This window comes from Brugia malayi (genome assembly GCF_000002995.4).
Source record: "Brugia malayi strain FR3 genome assembly, contig: Bm_v4_Chr2_contig_001, whole genome shotgun sequence".
Lineage (NCBI taxonomy): Eukaryota > Metazoa > Nematoda > Chromadorea > Rhabditida > Onchocercidae > Brugia > Brugia malayi.
In genome coordinates, this window is record NW_025062476.1 from 6,376,487 (window position 1) to 6,394,116 (window position 17,630).

At 32.8% G+C, this 17,630-nt stretch overlaps 4 protein-coding genes across 4 annotated transcripts; 2 read left to right on the forward strand and 2 right to left on the reverse strand.

Moving 5' to 3' along the window:
- Positions 1-1,771: 1,771 nt before the first annotated feature.
- On the forward strand, positions 1,772-2,958 carry Bm17504 (Uncharacterized protein; the record flags this gene model as incomplete). The annotated part of the gene is made up of 2 exons (XM_043078630.1): positions 1,772-1,963; positions 2,950-2,958. 2 exons carry the CDS (start codon positions 1,772-1,774, stop codon positions 2,956-2,958), a joined length of 201 nt encoding a protein of 66 aa, XP_042934564.1.
- Positions 2,959-7,322: 4,364 nt separating this feature from the next.
- Bm14240 (Uncharacterized protein) lies at positions 7,323-7,806 on the reverse strand (the record flags this gene model as incomplete). Its single annotated transcript, XM_043078631.1, has 2 exons — positions 7,323-7,367; positions 7,666-7,806. The coding sequence occupies 2 exons, from the start codon at positions 7,804-7,806 to the stop codon at positions 7,323-7,325; spliced, it is 186 nt and encodes a 61-aa protein (XP_042934565.1).
- Positions 7,807-10,865: 3,059 nt separating this feature from the next.
- Positions 10,866-11,552, reverse strand: Bm10424 (Uncharacterized protein; the record flags this gene model as incomplete). Its single annotated transcript, XM_001899930.1, has 2 exons — positions 10,866-11,002; positions 11,339-11,552. The coding sequence occupies 2 exons, from the start codon at positions 11,550-11,552 to the stop codon at positions 10,866-10,868; spliced, it is 351 nt and encodes a 116-aa protein (XP_001899965.1).
- A 259-nt stretch (positions 11,553-11,811) lies between these two features.
- Positions 11,812-12,814, forward strand: Bm10425 (Uncharacterized protein; the record flags this gene model as incomplete). Its single annotated transcript, XM_001899931.1, has 2 exons — positions 11,812-12,037; positions 12,732-12,814. The coding sequence occupies 2 exons, from the start codon at positions 11,812-11,814 to the stop codon at positions 12,812-12,814; spliced, it is 309 nt and encodes a 102-aa protein (XP_001899966.1).
- Positions 12,815-17,630: the final 4,816 nt, after the last annotated feature.

Here is a 17,630-nt window from a genome sequence, read left to right on the forward strand (position 1 = left end):
GAATTTTAAAGGAAATTTATAAGTTTTTGAAAGAAACAGATGAAAGATTTCTTAATGGAAAGTGTTATTGATTGATAAAAAAAAAGAAATAATCGCGCAATTGTCTTCCAGTCGAAAATAAAAATATTTAGGTTTACTTCAAAATTGAAAATCATGTATGGAATGAATTGATGAATAACAGTTCAGGAAGAAAATGAATGCAGAAAGATAAATATTCTAAAGCGTAAACGAAATAATAAATATTAGGAAAAAATATCAGTATGAATGAACACTCTCTAAATAGAACATTCATCTGCTGATCATCTTAAATGGAACATTTTCTCGATGAAAGAAAATAACCAAATCAGTTCTAAAAAATTGTTATAGACGACAACATATTTCAACAAAAAAAATTTTCCTTCAGACAGAACAAACTTACTACTGCAGTCAGAAGTATGCGAATAGTTAATTTCTCACTATGTTAAATGTTAGTTTCTAATCCTAGATAAATCTCCCTTTTATCACTGCATTGATAAAGTTGTGGATGAAGGAAAGGCTAAGGCAACATGACGATCTTTCGATCATAAAACTTGTATTCCCTCTAAAGTTTATTCATGATCAGCAACAGATTCTGTTATTGCAATTTGTCTAACAGAAGAAATGAATTAACGAATAATAATGAATAACTTCATTCAATCAATTAACTGTATGAAATGTTACGCACGTGAAGACACGTGACAGTTTGTTATTATCATTACTTTTCTCTTACATGAATAGCTGGTATCGCTCATTTTACTCTTCTCAACTAAATTTTTTAACTTTTTTAACACGTTGCTACAATCCAAAATATTTTATTTCATTCATATAAAGCACTATTTAACGGTTTCCTGAAATAATTTCAGGATTTTTTTGCACAAACTTTTCTGTTCCGGCGACGACTACTCTCGCTATGAAGTTGCTTCTTCGTTTATTGTATAAATATTGCAGTTTTAAAGCAAAATGGTCTACACTATTTTAAAACTATTTGAACAATGATTCATGTGCATTAATGAATGGTATTTCAAATATCACTATTGCATATTAATTATCAGTTCACTTTTGTAACTACGAAAAGACTGCATGTGGTTGTGATGAATTTAGATCAGTTGATAAATCCAAAGATGTTTATTAGTATAATAAAGAAGGAAAGTTTAAAAACAAGTATGAAGATATGTATAGTCGATTGTGTTTCTTCGTCCAGCAATCGTTTGAGATACGTGAATGCATTTGGCACGTGAAAATAAAAAACATAATCTTAGTTTCCGTAGCAGAATTTCACCAGTCTAAATTGCGTATCTGAATTGTTAAACTCACACTCAAAATTATACAACATAAGGTATTGACAACTATCTACAAGTTCACAGGGCCCAGCTGTCTCACGTGATTTCTATGGAGAAAGATGATAATTTCACGTAAGCATATGTATAAAAGCATGAAGAAAGCAAACAGAGAAGGAATTAATTGAGTGATTGCAAAGGGAAAAGTTTCGAAATGTATAAAAAGCAGCTTTGCCGGTTTAAATGTGGTGCTGCCCGAAAAATACATCTGCGAAGAGTGCAACCTGATCGATGGAGCTAAACAACTCATTGCTTTCCCCGACAGCCCGTCCAATCGGTTACATCAGCTGAAAGCTATGCACTTACACCCATACACATACATACATACACACACACACCATATATATATATACACCCATACAAACACACATATGCGTACTTACATGTACTCACCTATTTACACAGACAGGCAGAAAATGAACAGAACCATGTCGGTTGTCACCATCGCTGTCGTTCGTTGTCTCATGTCTGTGTATAAGCAGTCGAGATTGTCTGTGCATGTATATGTGCTTATGTTCGATAGACATTTCTCTGTGGTAGCTGCAGGAAGAGACTTATCCGGGAAGGCTTCAATGCCGTCACCATATTATTATTGCAGCACTCATTCAGTTAGTTTAGCCTTTAGACAGAAACACAAAGCAATATTCAGGAAAGTTGTCTTTGATCAGAAATGGTTTCATTTAATGATGAACAGACATGTTGAAATGATAAGTGGTCAGTTGCTAATTTTAATAATTTCACTTCACTTCTTTAGATCAAAGTAACTTTGGATCGGTGTTTTATTTCAAATGTTTTCCTGTTAAAACCCATTCACCCTACTTTACAGAATGAAATAAACGTTGCAATGCAATACTAGAAAGAGTCATGATAAATTCGCTTATCCTTAGCATATTTCATAGCAGTTCAGGTCCATTCAGTAAATAAAGAAAATTCAAAATAGCAGAACTTCCTCTGTGCTTACTTCAATACTTCTAAATAATAAATTTTGAATTTAGAAGGGAGAAAATGTTTGAATAAATAGTTCGCTTTTTGAGTCTACAAGAAGTAACACTGCACCGACTATAAGTATATTTACAAAACAACTCATAGAGACATTTCTATAAAGATAAGAATTATATAAAACGATCTATCCTTAGTTAAACGTACTGCTTAGTTCCATTGCGCGTAAAACGCTTTATCCATATTTATTTTTACTTTTTGCATCATATTGAGATGGATAAGCTGACGAATAATTAATCATTAAATGCATCTTCTAATTTACTTCCCTGCTGATCATCGTTCGTGCTTAACTCACTGATATGAATTTTATATTTTAGTTTTGTTAAGGAAGAAGCAAAGAAGGTGTCAATATTTTTAGTTTGATTAAATGACGAAGAAATTGATAAATATTACGGGTAGAAAATTAACAAGAAATGAAATAATATGAGTTAGAAATTGTCGGAGTATTTTTTAAGATGAAGGAGTCAAAGTGGAATTATATTAATCAATGATTTTATTTGAAACATGAAAAGAAATTGAATTTACCACTACTCCATTATGGCAAATAACTTGTTCATCAATTCCTATACTTCAGTAACATTAAAATCGCTTTCAGGATAACTAATACAAGCCAAGAGCACATTGATGAAAATGCAACCAACAAAGCCATCACTTATTTGCTTATCCGACTTCCATATATTTTATAGTTCAATTCAGAAATAGAGGGACTGAAAATACTTTAATTTTTTCTTTCTACAACGAACTATGTACGCTCTTTTATTCTTAAATTTAGAAATCCTGTCATTTAGATTTGCAACATAACATTTGAAATTGATAAAATATATTGTAAATTTTGTGCCACTTTTCATTTAATCAATAATTTCATCAATAATATTTCTCATTTGAGTTAAGCATTTTCATTCGCTTTCTTATTGTATAAGTTAGCATTTTAAACTAGAAAAAATATACAGGAAAAATTGAAAAAAATCGCATCGCACAAATTTTCCAATTCATATAATTCTCCTAAAAGTAAGTTTTTCATCTTTTTTCATTTTCATTTTAATGTTCGCTTCATTTCATTTCTCGTCCAATATTTGAAAATGTTCTCAAATGTCTCCTTTTCTTATCAGTAGTGAATGTTTGCATAAGGTCGTATTAAACAGCGGAAAAATCTCATTACTAACAGAAAAAGTTCGCTTCCTATAGAATTATGAATTGCATTGCAAATAGCAGTGCAACACAATGCAGATATATTATCAATTTTAATTAGAAAATTTGCTTAAATCTTGAAAACAACAAAATTACAAATAATTTATGCATGCATCTAAAAGCTGCAGTTATTTAGCAGTCCTAAGCTATTTCCACAACACATATTACTCATTAATGTCAATTATATTGCATACAAACTAAACTAACCCCAAAAGAAAAGTAAAAATGAACGGAAAGGAATTATTTCGAGATTAATTAAAACTATGGTAGACTGTCTAACCGGAAGACTGTAATGCTAGCATTGCCGCCTAATGCAACGGAAAGGCAATTGGTGTTTAGCCAGTGCCCCTGCATTCTCTACATCACGCATAGTAAACAACATATATTAAATATACGTAACTATCCGTTTGAATACGGTATCCTAATTTCAAGGGCAAATCAGACGATAAAATATTTTCATTGATCGCACAATTATCATGCAACGAGCAGAACAAAGAGATATATATATATATATATATATCACTAACTGATAAAAGATTTGAGAGTTGTGCCACTTAAGGTGATAGTATATGAGGTAGTGCAGATGGCGATGAATTTTACAATTTTTATCTGAGTGGCAGAAATTGGTTAAGCTTTTAATGTGCGACATCTAGCTGCTCATTAGACTTTTATTCAATTTTTTTTCGTAATATTTTGAAAGTTTCTATCTGAGAAATAGACTCCAAAATAGGCAAATTTATTTTTTCAATTAACAAATTGTTTCAAAAGAAAATCAGTGATTTAACAAATTGTAAGTAGGAAAAAGTACCGAAAAATTGGTTAGCAAAATGTGAGAAGAAAAAGAAGCAGGGATGAAGAGAGCAAATTTTGTAATATATCGAAAATTTCATCTGAACTTGTTCAGAAGGAAAAAGAACGAAAAAAAAACTTTTCATTCAAATCATTCTTTTTCCTTCCTTCTTATCTTCTTTTTCAATTGAAGGGAAAAGATTTCAAATTAAATCTTACGTAATAATTGCTTAAAGAAAAAAGTGACAAAAAAAAAGGAGTTAAAATAATTTTGATATCCTTAAAGTCGTAAACCATATGCATATCGTTAGAATGGCATTTTTAAAATATTTTGTAAAATACATTAATTAATAAAAAAAGACATTATTAAGAAGAAAAAATAGCACTCATGACACCAATTTAGAAATGCCTACAATATCAAAAAAGTGGTTAGTTTGGCTAATGCACATTGCGTATTTCTCTAATCGGGTGAATTTTCTGTCAAGGTTGATTTAAATAGGAAGAACGAGTTTATTAAACTCGTTTAAATGGCAATATAAAATCCAAAGTAATATTAAGAGAATTATTCATTCTACCTAGATTAAAATTTTATTCATTCTCAGTACAATGGTGGGACGAGTAATCCTCTGTCATAATTATCAATTTGATAGCTAAGAAGAATTACTACTCGACCCTACTTAATTTTACAAGATCAGATCTTTTCAAAGGTATAAATTCCCTAATGTTCTGCTAATGCAGACTGTTTTATCAGATTTGATTTTATAGTCAGCTTTTACTTAAATTAGGCATTTCTAATTTCTTTTGATGTCAATTGACACAAATGAGCAAAGCGAATGGTCAGAAAATATCAAAATAGAATAGCTTAAGGGTTGAAATGCTGTGCTTACCTCTCTCCACATATGCAACTATATGATGAACGAATGGAAACGATCGATAAAAGCTCTTTGTTTTCCAAACTTCGAAAAGAAATTTTTTTCGAAATGCATTCTGTATTTGATTAAAATTTTCAACAGGCAGATAATAAGTGCTTACCTTCAAAGATATTCATTACTAATAGACGCAGAAGTAGGCTGTTAAAATATGGGACAGTGCGCAGTGTAGACGATACAAGCTTATCATTGTTGTAGGTAACGCTACAGTGAAAAATTTGCTTCTGGTCCCGTTCTGCTTCATTAGTCATTAGCAAAGGACCAATGGCTAAATCATGCACGCAGTTCGATATCTAATGATTTGCCGGGCAGTTGAAGAAGCAGTTGTTGAAGATAATATTAATAATAATAGTAATAATAATAATGAAAATAGTATTAGTAGTGCTATTTCCTCGTCATTGTGCTCTTAATTATAATAAAAAGAAGCGATACAGCAAGTGATACAGCTGCTCAATAAAAATGACGTGTTTCTGTTGACCAAAACAACGATAATAATAATAATGATAATAATAGTGGTGGATAAATGTAGGAATAGAGATTTTCCTCTTAGAATAAAGCAACCAACGACCATTTGAGACACAGCAGTATCATCCCGGCAATGGTCCAAAAGTGAATCATATGATAGACCGCAGAGGGTGGGAGGAAGATGACAATAAACTGAGTCAGAAGCAGCAAAGGGATACTAATTTCCAATTATGTTTCCTATAAAAACTACCGTCACACATATGCTCTTCTCAATGTCTTCTCAATGCCATCAGAATTTCATGACTCTCGAAATTTATTTCAGGTCAACAAAGAAAATGTGCTTAATTTCAGTATCCAGAATATGCGAGTTAATCGTGGTAGTAGCGGTTTACTAAATTTACTGAGTGCTTCAACACTAATAAAACATTATCTGGTGATTAAATAATACTCATTTTTCCAGCTAAATCTCAAAAAAAAGCTAGAAAAATTGAAGTTAAAACTTGAAGAAAATCTGCTTCTAATTTCTGAATTCTTGTAATGTGACATTGTTTTGGTACAAAAATTCAGAAGTATTTATTTTAGTGACATTTCAATGACTGTAATAGGCAAACGGTTAGAACTATTAGATAAAATTCAATTAGTTGCGAGTTTAATGAAAATTTTTGGATTTAGAATAATGTTTTATGTAAAATTAGCTGACCATTTCTACTTTTATAGTAGTGGTTAACTAAGAAAATTCGAGAAATTGTAAAATCTTCCGCCTTCTTCTCTCAACGCTTCTCTCTAAAATGCAAGACAAATACCGTCATTTTACATCTACATCTGCAAATTTTCCGCATTTCAAAAAAACCCTCCGAAAATATTGGATGGAATTATGATCTAAAACAAAGAAATCACTATTATTGTGCAGAAAGAATGAATTTCAACAATAAATTTTTTCTAGATATGAATGTTTAGCCATTTTTTTTAAAAAAAAAAAAAAAGTGTGTAAAGGATAGCAATGAACTGACAAAGACATCGCGACAAAAACGAACCAGTTTTCCGAGCTCTTTTAATAAAACTAAAAGTAGGATAACTACAAAAATTTTTGTTATAACAATTTACAGGAAGATGTTTGTATCTAAAAAGTTTTACTTAGATAAACGACTCGCGAAGATTTCTATGGACAGACATGCACGAAAGAAATGTATTATATGTTCAGAATGACAAGTACTGATTAAAAAATGTCACTAAATGCTGAGAGAAGGAAATGAAACATTTTGAATAGTGATAAGAATGAAAAATTGTTGCGCTCATCGTCTCCACAACTTTTTTCTCTACTTCTTTCTTCTGATTGCTCATTAAACAACCCTTTTTTGATGCGCGGCAGGTGAGAGCGCCCTAAAATTTTAAACCGTTACTGTAATTTACAGTCTTCATTAGCGACTCATAGATGAAAGGGAACGAAATGAGACTGTAATTATTAACAGAACCTAAACTATAGGATATGAAAGTATCGAGAAAGGATAAAGCATGGAAACTAAAGAAAGCTCTTCTCTTGGCGCTTCATTATCATGAAGCATTGAATGTTATCTAACTTAAAAATGTTCAACTTCGGCTATAGTATCGACGCCTCCGAAATTAAATTGATGAATTCCAGCACCTAAAAGACCAAACTTTTAGACTTTCATATTTTAAAAGAATCGTCACACTTAATTCATGTGCAGGTGGTAATGAGATTTTTACTTTTGCATTCACTGGAACTGGCAATGCGATGGACATTCTAGAAGTTGAAATAATCTGAAATACACTCTCATCCTCTCCCTGTTTTCAGGACATTTGCACTTTTTTAAACACTTTACTTACTGCACATAAAAGGAATAATGACTGCTTCTTTCATATGTAATCATTTTATCCAAGCAAACGCAAAACTTGTTAAATGATTTTCTGAAATTATTCACCATTTCTCCTAGTCTGTTGTCTGGCAAGTACAGCTGAACTTCCTCTTTATGCCTTCCTGACTTATTAAATTTCATTTCGTTAGTTGAGTGAATTGACTGCTGTATCAAGAAACAGTGTAATAAAAGTGGAGCAGACAACATCCTGAAAGAACTAGCATCACAATTCCCTTAACATACTACATTCGTAAGATGAGATTCTCTTCTTATAATTCCGAAAGAATAAAAATGAAATATTTCCATCCGGGAACTTAGCTAGCGTGCCGCCACTTAAAATAAAGAACTGGCACCGTAACTCTTTATTGAAGGAATGATGTTTGACTTGATGTGAAGCGCAATTACCTCAACAACAAAAGAAGTATTGTTCGGATGTACAGACATTTCCTGTGTTCATATGAAATTAATTAGAAAGCATAGAATTCTTTCGTTAAATTTTAGTTTTAAAAAGTTTGAATCAAATTTAAATTCGAGGAAGTGAAAAGGAAAATTGCACTTATTGAAACAAAATATCAGCACTTTTACTATCCTCGGGCAAACCCGCTTTGTAAGAGATTTGAGGCGTAAACTATGAAAGGTGGGGGCATTGCTTCAGCGAGTAATCAAATCAACGGAAAAGAGACACTGAAAACTTAAAGAAGCACTGCCTTTTGTTTGCTTACTCATTGCATTAATTTTTTTTAGAGTAAAATAAAAAATTGACAGTTTTAAGAACTGATGCTGGTTGCCTGCAAAATTCATTGGGAAACTTGAGCCAATTATTCACTTTGATACAATCAAAACATATCAAAGAATAAGAAAAGCAAAAAGTGATAATTAGGAAAGTTTCCCACTAACCTCTTCCGTTTTGTAATTTTTTTTTATTTTGAGACATTTGGTTGTTTTTTTCTCTTCATTCATTCTTTGAAAAACCCTTCCGTGATGATTGGGTAAATCGTTCAGATCGATGTTTTTTGTCATCACTAGTCTCGGGAATTCTCTATTTCTGTCTTGAATGATCAAGGCCAGATAGAGACATTTGTTTAATTCACCTGTTTACGTTAACATGCTCATCCAAGTCACTTATTCATTTGTATCTCCGTCATCAACATCGCCTTTCATCACTTTTTTGCTCTTATCTTTCGCACTTTTTCAACTTTTGTTAATCTTTGAAGTCCGCAACAGTTGTTCTCACAGAGATGCTTCTTATTAGCATTTGTAGCATTTTATAAAGAATCTCTCGTACTTTTCATTTGCATACAATACTGAAACTAAAGATGCTCACAGCAACAACCACGGGAACAAAAAGATGCATTCACACTTAGCAACATAACCAACCACTTGCATTTCAAACGACCGACATTTTGAAGAAGTTAATTTTTATATATGCATAATCGGCATCATCATTTCTATAACTTTAGGTCATTTTTACAGGATTCTTGTAGAGTAATGGTCTGGATGTAATATAGTAGTTGCTTCGAGACCACTCATCCTGGAGATGGCGCGTGCTTTTCAGAAGTTCAAACATGAAGAAATCGAAAAGAAAAGAAGGAGTATGTGCCACTGAAAGGGAAGTTTCAGGAAAAATTCAATTGCACAAAAGAAGAAATGCAAAAAAAGTTGGAAGAAAGTTTAAAAACAAGTGAAGACGAGGATATTTCCAGATTGAAAAAAGAAATGCTTCGATGTAGGAAGGAAGTTTGAACTGATCATTCGGCCGTTGTTGAATAAGTGGCTGTTGACGTTTTCGGGAAGAGAGACAGAGGGAGGAAAAAAGCACCAGAAGTGAGTGACAGCTATGCGGTAATGTGTAATCGACGAGTAAAGGGCAGAGAAGAGATCCGAGCCTTCTAAGAAGATATGTTGCATTATGTCGCAAAAAAATTTCGAAAAAATTCAAAGGCTGAGGGAAGATAGATCCATCTGATCACTGCCATCCACAACATCAGTACCAGTCAGCAGGTTGACAAGTGCATCTTGGCAAGGTGCCATATTCGATGGACCCATATTGTGTGGTTGGATTTTTTCTCGGGAAACCCTTAAGGGGACAGGGGAGAGAGAGACAGGAAGAAAGCGGAGAGAGTGAAAGAGGAAGAGGTGCATTTGTTAAACAATGAGTACCACTCTCTTTTACTCCATCTTTTTTAAATCTTCACTTATTTTCAAATTGTTCGTAAAAGTGGCACGAGGTGGTGCAAGTATGCATGCACGCACACACCCAGACACACACACACACACACATACCCACCCAGACACAAATAGACAAAATACGTACAAATAGATGAGATACGTTGCGGTACATAGATGCAGCCGCGTTGGTGTTCTCTTCTGGTTTGATAGCATCGACAGTTCCTCCGAAACAGTTATTGTCACACTGTCATATTCCTTCCTGTCTTCCATCTTTTGCTTATTCCCGTTATCCCCTCTCTCTCAAATAAGTTGACTTGACATTCCCTTCATTGAAATCCCTCACTCCATTCTCATAATCGATTACTTCATTACACCCTTCATTCTTCCACTCAGCATCAGATTTCCGGAAAGATCAGAATAGAAAAATAGTCCTTCTGCATATTCTATTTATATTATATTAGTGGTGTTGAAAGAAATAGTTTTCTTATGAATTCAAAATCGGTATTTAAACGGACTTAATAGGAAAATGATGTCACTTTTGACTGATTTTCAAAATTATCGAATCCTTTGTCCTGACATGAATTTCTTTTTATTAATTCCTGAATCTCACTGCAGACTGAAGAGCTTCAATGAGTCACCTACTGATGACTTCTATCCTAACAGTACTTTTTAAATCGATAACGGTTAAAAAAAATCCATGTTTCATTGTTGCTGATGTATGACCATTTTAAAGCTTCTTAAACCTGCGTAATCGATAGGGATTATTGCTTCTTCAAATTAGGTATTAAATCTTACGATGTCAATGTAATAAGACAATTATCATTTGCTGTAACATTGTTATTAAGTACAGTGGCTTAATGCGTTTTACAAATTCGTAAAAGTTGCAGAAAAAGTTTAGGAATTTTTTCTCAAGCTATGAATTATTTAGATGAGGAATTTAAAATATGTATCATAACAAATGCAGTGAGTGCTAGCTCCTTCAAATTCGATCATTCTGCATCGATAAATGTTAACTTATTGGCGTGCGTCATTTACTTAAAATTCGGTACAATTTAACTTATCGTTTTAGTTTCCCGTGTGCTGTAAACGCTGTAAAATTATTTACTCATAAAAATAAATCGAACCGTGCTCACAGATGTACCATTAGCAGTTCGAAATCCAGGTAATCCCATCAGCTCGGGTCTCATCTGATATTGCAGCAAGTTGTGATTGGTTGGAAACGACGAAAATAGATCTGCAATTTTCAGTAAACTAGTAGTTCCACTGTACTCAGCACTGATAAACAAAAAAGTCATTGTAATTTAATTTCTGCTTTCTGTTATTTGAGTTTTCCGAGATTTTTACAGTTAAAACATAGTAGAGGATCCACAGAAATCCTAGCACTGATACTAGCTAGCATTACTCGCAATCACTGTGCAAACTCTATCATACAAAAAGGTATCATATCTGTCTACTCTTAACTCTGTACTATTTTCTAATCTCAGAGACGAAGATCTCGTACATTTATATCTCGTCACGTTTGGAGCAAAGAATAATCATGTATAAATAATCAAAGTATAAAGCTGTTAACCAGAGTTGTTAAAGGTGAAACTGGTTGGTGGAGCTTCGATTCCGGTTGCTTGTTGCAGTGCGACACCTAATTGTCCCATTTGTGGCATGTGATGATTCTGCTGTGTTGGTTGTGTGCTACCGGATTGCTGTGATGAATTCGACGGAGTTAAGCCACCAGATCCGGAACCTTCCGTTGAACGACTGTGGCTTCTTGCTACAAGAACTTGTTTCATTTCTACTTCATCACAAAGCTTAGGTACTTATAATTAGATATTTCCAGCTTCGAGTACCTCGTAGTATTACGTTCACATTGCATCATCCGACGATATCTTTTTTCTGGTAACTATTTTAAAGATTAAATGGCTAATTGCTATCATAAAGGCTCTGAATTGTTTTTTCGATGAAGTGTTATGAAAAGATAGCACTGTCGTTGATGCAATCGACTTACCGTTCGTGGCAGTGCCATTGGGCTGCAAAGGAGTTTGATGCTGTATGGAATACATCTTGGCAGGAGTGGCAACTGCTTGCTGGTTAGTGATTGCGGTTAAATTGATAGCACATTTAATGTGCTTTGAACCTGAGGACGGTAAAGAGTCTGTTGCTAGTACTGCAGATGAGGAACTTGCTGGTATGGCTGAGGTGGATGCTGTCGTTACGGGTGGTGGTGGTGCTGATTCCTCCTGGGAATACAGTGAGGCTCTGTCTAAAAGTCCTACTGGTATGACACAGTCTAATATACTTATGAATCCATGGATAGAAAGACTGCCAATCGTTCTTACTCTAATTTTGCAATCCAACTAGCAAACCAGTAAAAGTTCTAATGCACTTAGAAACAAATGCTCAACGTCCTTTCAGTTCCAAAGTGCTACTAGAAAGTACTTGAGGTTTCCACTTCACTACAAAGTCTCCGTAAGAATAATAAAAAGATATTTAGACCGAATTTCTATAAATTTAATGACTATCAAATCGATTATCAAAATTGTTGTTAATTATTTGTCTTACTTGTAATATATAATGCATGGTAGTCGACTTATAACTATTTTCTAAACTTGGCCTTATTGCTTTACTGAGTGATTATATTAAGCGAACGAGCAAAACAAAAGTCCAGAATAGGTACTAGTACATGTATCATAGTTTGAAGAAAACTAAACATACATTATACCGTGAGTTAGTCAATCATGTTTAATCGATAGAAATCATTCTCAATCCGATAAAACAAATTAAAAATTTTTAAATAACGAACGTAGTATAGCTGTTCTTAGTCTATGGTATTTTCATACTTACAGAATCATTTCCAATCGTTTTGGCTTAATAAAGTTAAGTAATATAATTACTCGATTTAGGCCTTTATAGGTTCATTTTATCCTTCGTATTTAATCTCTACAATATGAATCGTACGCGTAATATTTTAGGACATGATTTTGGTACTTCTGTGATCAACAAAAAAGATGAACCAGTGGCAGAGGATGAAGTGAGATTCATTAGCCAGGGGTGACAAACGTTGTAATTTGAGTTTACTTTCGAGACATGAACTGTTGGTATTTCCGAGATTTTTAAGTTCTTATTTTTAACGATTGTTGTTTATTGCTGCTGCTGCTGCTGTCAAATTACAACTGCATTTTTGCCGCAATTTCGATCGGAATATTTTTCTTTGTCGATATACTCTGAAATTATTCAAAATGAAAAGCAACTTCATGATATGTAGAGCCTTATATGCTAAATATGATGATATTTAGCAATTTTATTTTTTTTCTTAATCTATCCCTTTGATTTCAATTTGATTTATATTTTTATAAACATAAAGTATGACTTTTTTAAGCAATGTCATTTCTGACCTCATATGGACCTCTTGAAAAACTCATTCTACTCACGGATAATATCAAATCTTTAGCAAATCAAGCTTTTCATGATTTAAAATATAGTTTTTGTTGTATATAAGTCTGAAATTTCACCACTTATTACGGATTTATAAACATAAAATTGTGCTAAATAATTTTGAAATAAATTTTGGTCTCTCCGCTTAATATAAGGAAGTAATTGGGAATGTTGATCAAGGTTCAAAGCTTACTCAATTCTAAGTAGAAGAAATTAGATGCTACTGAAGTAATTCCTTCATTCTGTGGGAATTACTTGAATTTTATCACTAAGATTTTAACGTTAATACCAGTTTACTTTGATGAAGACTTCAAAATGAGATGCTCAAATAAAGTGCAAAAAATGAGATTTGATTTGAAAGAGTTTTCATCCAGGTGAGGCAAGAGAAGAGAGCCTCAATCACACTTTAGATAGCCCTTCTCTCCTTCTTCTCTTCTACTGTGCAAATATACGATATTACATAATTTTATACATAACACACATAGCATACATAACAAATGGCGCCAGCTAGGTAAGCTTATAAACAATGGTTAGTAGTGGAATGGACTCCTACCTTTCTTCTCATTCCAAATAACTCTTAAAATCATACTGCTTCTATGCGTATCGTTATTAATATCACTACGAATACGAGTAATACTGCTTATCTGTGCTTGATAAACTGATAATACTATAGAAGGCTTAACAGCTAGCAGAGGTCAATGTAGTGGCTAAAGAGATTGCAACCATTATTTCTTGCACATTTGTTATGTCGATCTGTTTGGGTTCAACAAAAACAACAACGATCACATATTTGCATTTAACATACACAGATGCAAGCATTCATTCACATCTATGCACATACACATACATACACAGACAGGGACACACACCATACACACATACATACGCATATGTATGTATGTGTATTTATAGAAATGCACAACAAATCATATGTAAATTAGAAAATAATGCACCTGCAATGCTTTTTGAGATTACCACAGCCATTCCTTGTTGCCACTTCACCCAGTGCAATATCGAAAATTAAAGTCACTACAGTACTGAGCAAAAGATCTGATAATTTAGTATGATATATTTTGACAAACAAAGTTTACTTCTGTAAATAAATGCTTTGTTGTATGACAAACAACTGTAGTAATATAGGCTGATGACTGATGGCATTAGAACTGTGTAGTCAAGTTGATCTAATAATCAAAGTGCCTGGATCATAACCTAACTCTATTCAATAATAACCTTAGTATTAAAACGATGACCTCTGGAAAATTAATTTATCCAAGAGCCTTCTGGATCTTCAGTTAAATAAGAAGTTTATTGATCAACAATTTTAGTTATAGCGAATTCGTGTCATACATGAGAAAATGCTAAATTCACTAATAGGTTAAGAAAGCTTTCAAAAAAATTATCATCTCAACGTCGCGTTTCCAATGAATTCATGAATAAAGTCTATAGTATAGTTTCGAACAAACTCAGAATGAATAAGTTAAAAGTAATGACAACAGAAATCTGTAAATATTTAAAACCCTCATAAGACAATTAGTTTTTAAAAAAATAATCTCAAGCAGCAGCATTTGCTTTTAATAATCTCTAGAGTTGATAACAAAAAAATTCGATGATTTGATGATTTGTTAATTCTGAATAACGTTAGTTGTTCAGCTTTTCTAGCAGAAAACAAAAAATAGCCATGAAAAAAGATAAAAATAGTAACAGAAATGAATAAAAGTTTCTGTAACGAAAGAAACAGTCAAATATTCTGAGTCATTGTGGTATGATGCCCTATGCGTGCATCGTTAATTCAAGATACAGGAAGTCAGGAAGGTCTAAAAGTTGCCCACTATGACGGGTAAGGATGATGTGATGACATTCCCTATAATACAAATTTCTATGAAAATGAAAAAATCACTTTGTCGCAGAATTTGCTGTTTTTATTACGACTGTCAAAATTTAAAGTTTTACAAGCTGAGAATTTCTAGCTTGATTTTTAACGATTCTAAGTTTCAGAATCATAAGCAGTGTTTTTAAGTGAAATTTCTGAAATGCTAGTAGAGGTTGATATAATAATATATCATTACATCAACCTGTCTGTTAAACGTTAAACTAAATACTTGTGCTAGCATCGTGTGGGATTCATGATTATGATTTAGTATTCACAGAGGATAACAAAATTAGGAAGTGAATTATCCATTAGAAAAGTTTCATTATCCATTAGAAAACATTTTATTGACTCAATTTAAATGATTCTCTCGGAAAGTTAGTAATGATATATTCAAAAATGATTTTAACTTGAAACTTCTTTCAAGTCTTATAATTTTTTTCGTGGGGCGCAATTTCTGTTAGCACGGATATGACGGGAAAGGGAAATTTGTCGGTAGATCAAAAATTGCAATAATTATCAAATATTTCAATAATCAACAAACATTAAAATTATGCAACATTGCAACAACGGTATTGGCATTGATAAGAGTGATATAGAATTAATAGCTTAGCTGCTCTATATCAATTTCAGTTTTAAGGTCTTTATAAAATTATATTCATTAAATTATTTTAATTAATTTTCTAGATTTCAATACTTTGTTTTGCATTGCAATTTAAGCAATAGAACCGATCCACAATACAAGTAAGCTTCTTGAAAATAAAAGATTTCATAAGCAACAATTATAAAAAACTTACTTTTGCATGAAAATTGTAAAGCAGGTTTTTTGAAACGGTAACTCTTCGAAGTTTGGCCTTTAAGATACTGTTCTTCTTTTACGAAAATAAAGCTTAAAGTTTGAGATACAAATACCGAAAAGATATATGTACACACACTAGAAGTGAAAATGCAATGAGCCACAGGATCGCTTGGCGATCAATCGCTCTTGGAGCGCCTGCAAAATAAGTTTCCTAAATCATTCCGAAGTGAATTTTCATCTAATAGTGACGCGCATTCAGGAGAAACTGCGACAGTTGGACTTAGGAATTCTTTGATTGACATAGCAGTTATTATGATTGAAAGCTTCCATGAATCGATAGAAAGTGGTATTGTGTGACAATTGTTTTGGACTTGAAAATGTCAGAAAATTCATTTCGAACACAACGACCCTCATTCACAAATTTTACATGCTGCTTTTAATGAAATATTATTCAGCAAACAATAAATCTGAAATCATATAGGAGAGAGTTTCCTTCTTTAAAATCCATGAATTCCATGAATACTTCATGTAAGTTGGATGGATTGTTTTTTAGAGAGAAAAAAACAACCTCGAACTTAACACATATTTAAGAAAGGCTTCAAGCATTCCCTCTCATTAACTTGAAAGCTGTTTATATGCTTTAATTATGGTAGTTTTCTTTATTTCTGGTTTATATTACATGAAGTGCGTCTTTTTGTTGAATCTCCTAACAGTTTAAAGATGTGAGGGTTATGAATTAATGCTAGAAGCCTCTCAGTACTTCATTCCAAAGCATTGTTTACTTTTTGGACATATATAACTTATCAGGACGACGATCGTGCTTTATTTAAATATGAAGCAGAGAGAAATGAAAGTAATGACAGTTGCGATTGAGTTTCCTATCATCTATCATGATACCATAACATTTAACCAATGCTCTCTAGTTAACGAAGACCAAACAGAATTTCTTTTTTTAAAAAAAATAAAAACATGAGATGACTGAAAATGTTTGAGTAAAAAAGAAGGAGAAAAGAGAAGAGGAACAAGATAAGCGTAATAAAAGACGGAAAATTTTGAAGGTTGATAAAATCGAATTTTGTCATTTCTTTTTTTCGAATTTTCGTTAAGTTTCGCCAGCTAAGAAAGACATGTCTACAGCTAAATGAACCTGCTTGTATGCCTGGTGAAAAGCATCTTTTTACCATGGCCAGAAAAACTTTTGTGCCATGGTCAGAAAAATTAGTTTTTTTTAATGGACAGCAAAATGAAACTACAGGAGCAGGAACTAGAGACTAGGCATGATTGAAGACGAATAATGAATGCATCAGAAAGCGCTCCTGTCCACTTTAAGATCCCAGTCTAATGCAATATCCACTTAGTTGCTTCCTTAAAACAGCTAGATGATTGAAGAGGACGATAAAAAGTACCAGGTATGTGCTTGTTTGTGTGTACATATGTATCTATCTGTGTGTCTGTCTACGTATGTGTATGTGTCTGTACATGCATATGTGTGTATGTATGTATGTGTGTACTTAAAAGGGGAAAGAACCATATGGCATTAGTTGAAGAACAGGTGATTATCCTATGTTTCTGGCCCAAGATGAAAAGTGAAGGAAGAAGAGGAAGAGGGAAGTAAGAAATACAAGGAAAGTAAGAAGAGATGTAAATGTGAAAGGATTGCGCTCATATACAAAAATTTTGCGCTTCAAAAGAATACTTTTTCTTTTTTCGCTATTCCGAGAATGAAAGTACAAAAATTGTTTATTTTGGGAAGGCTATAAGGATTGTGAG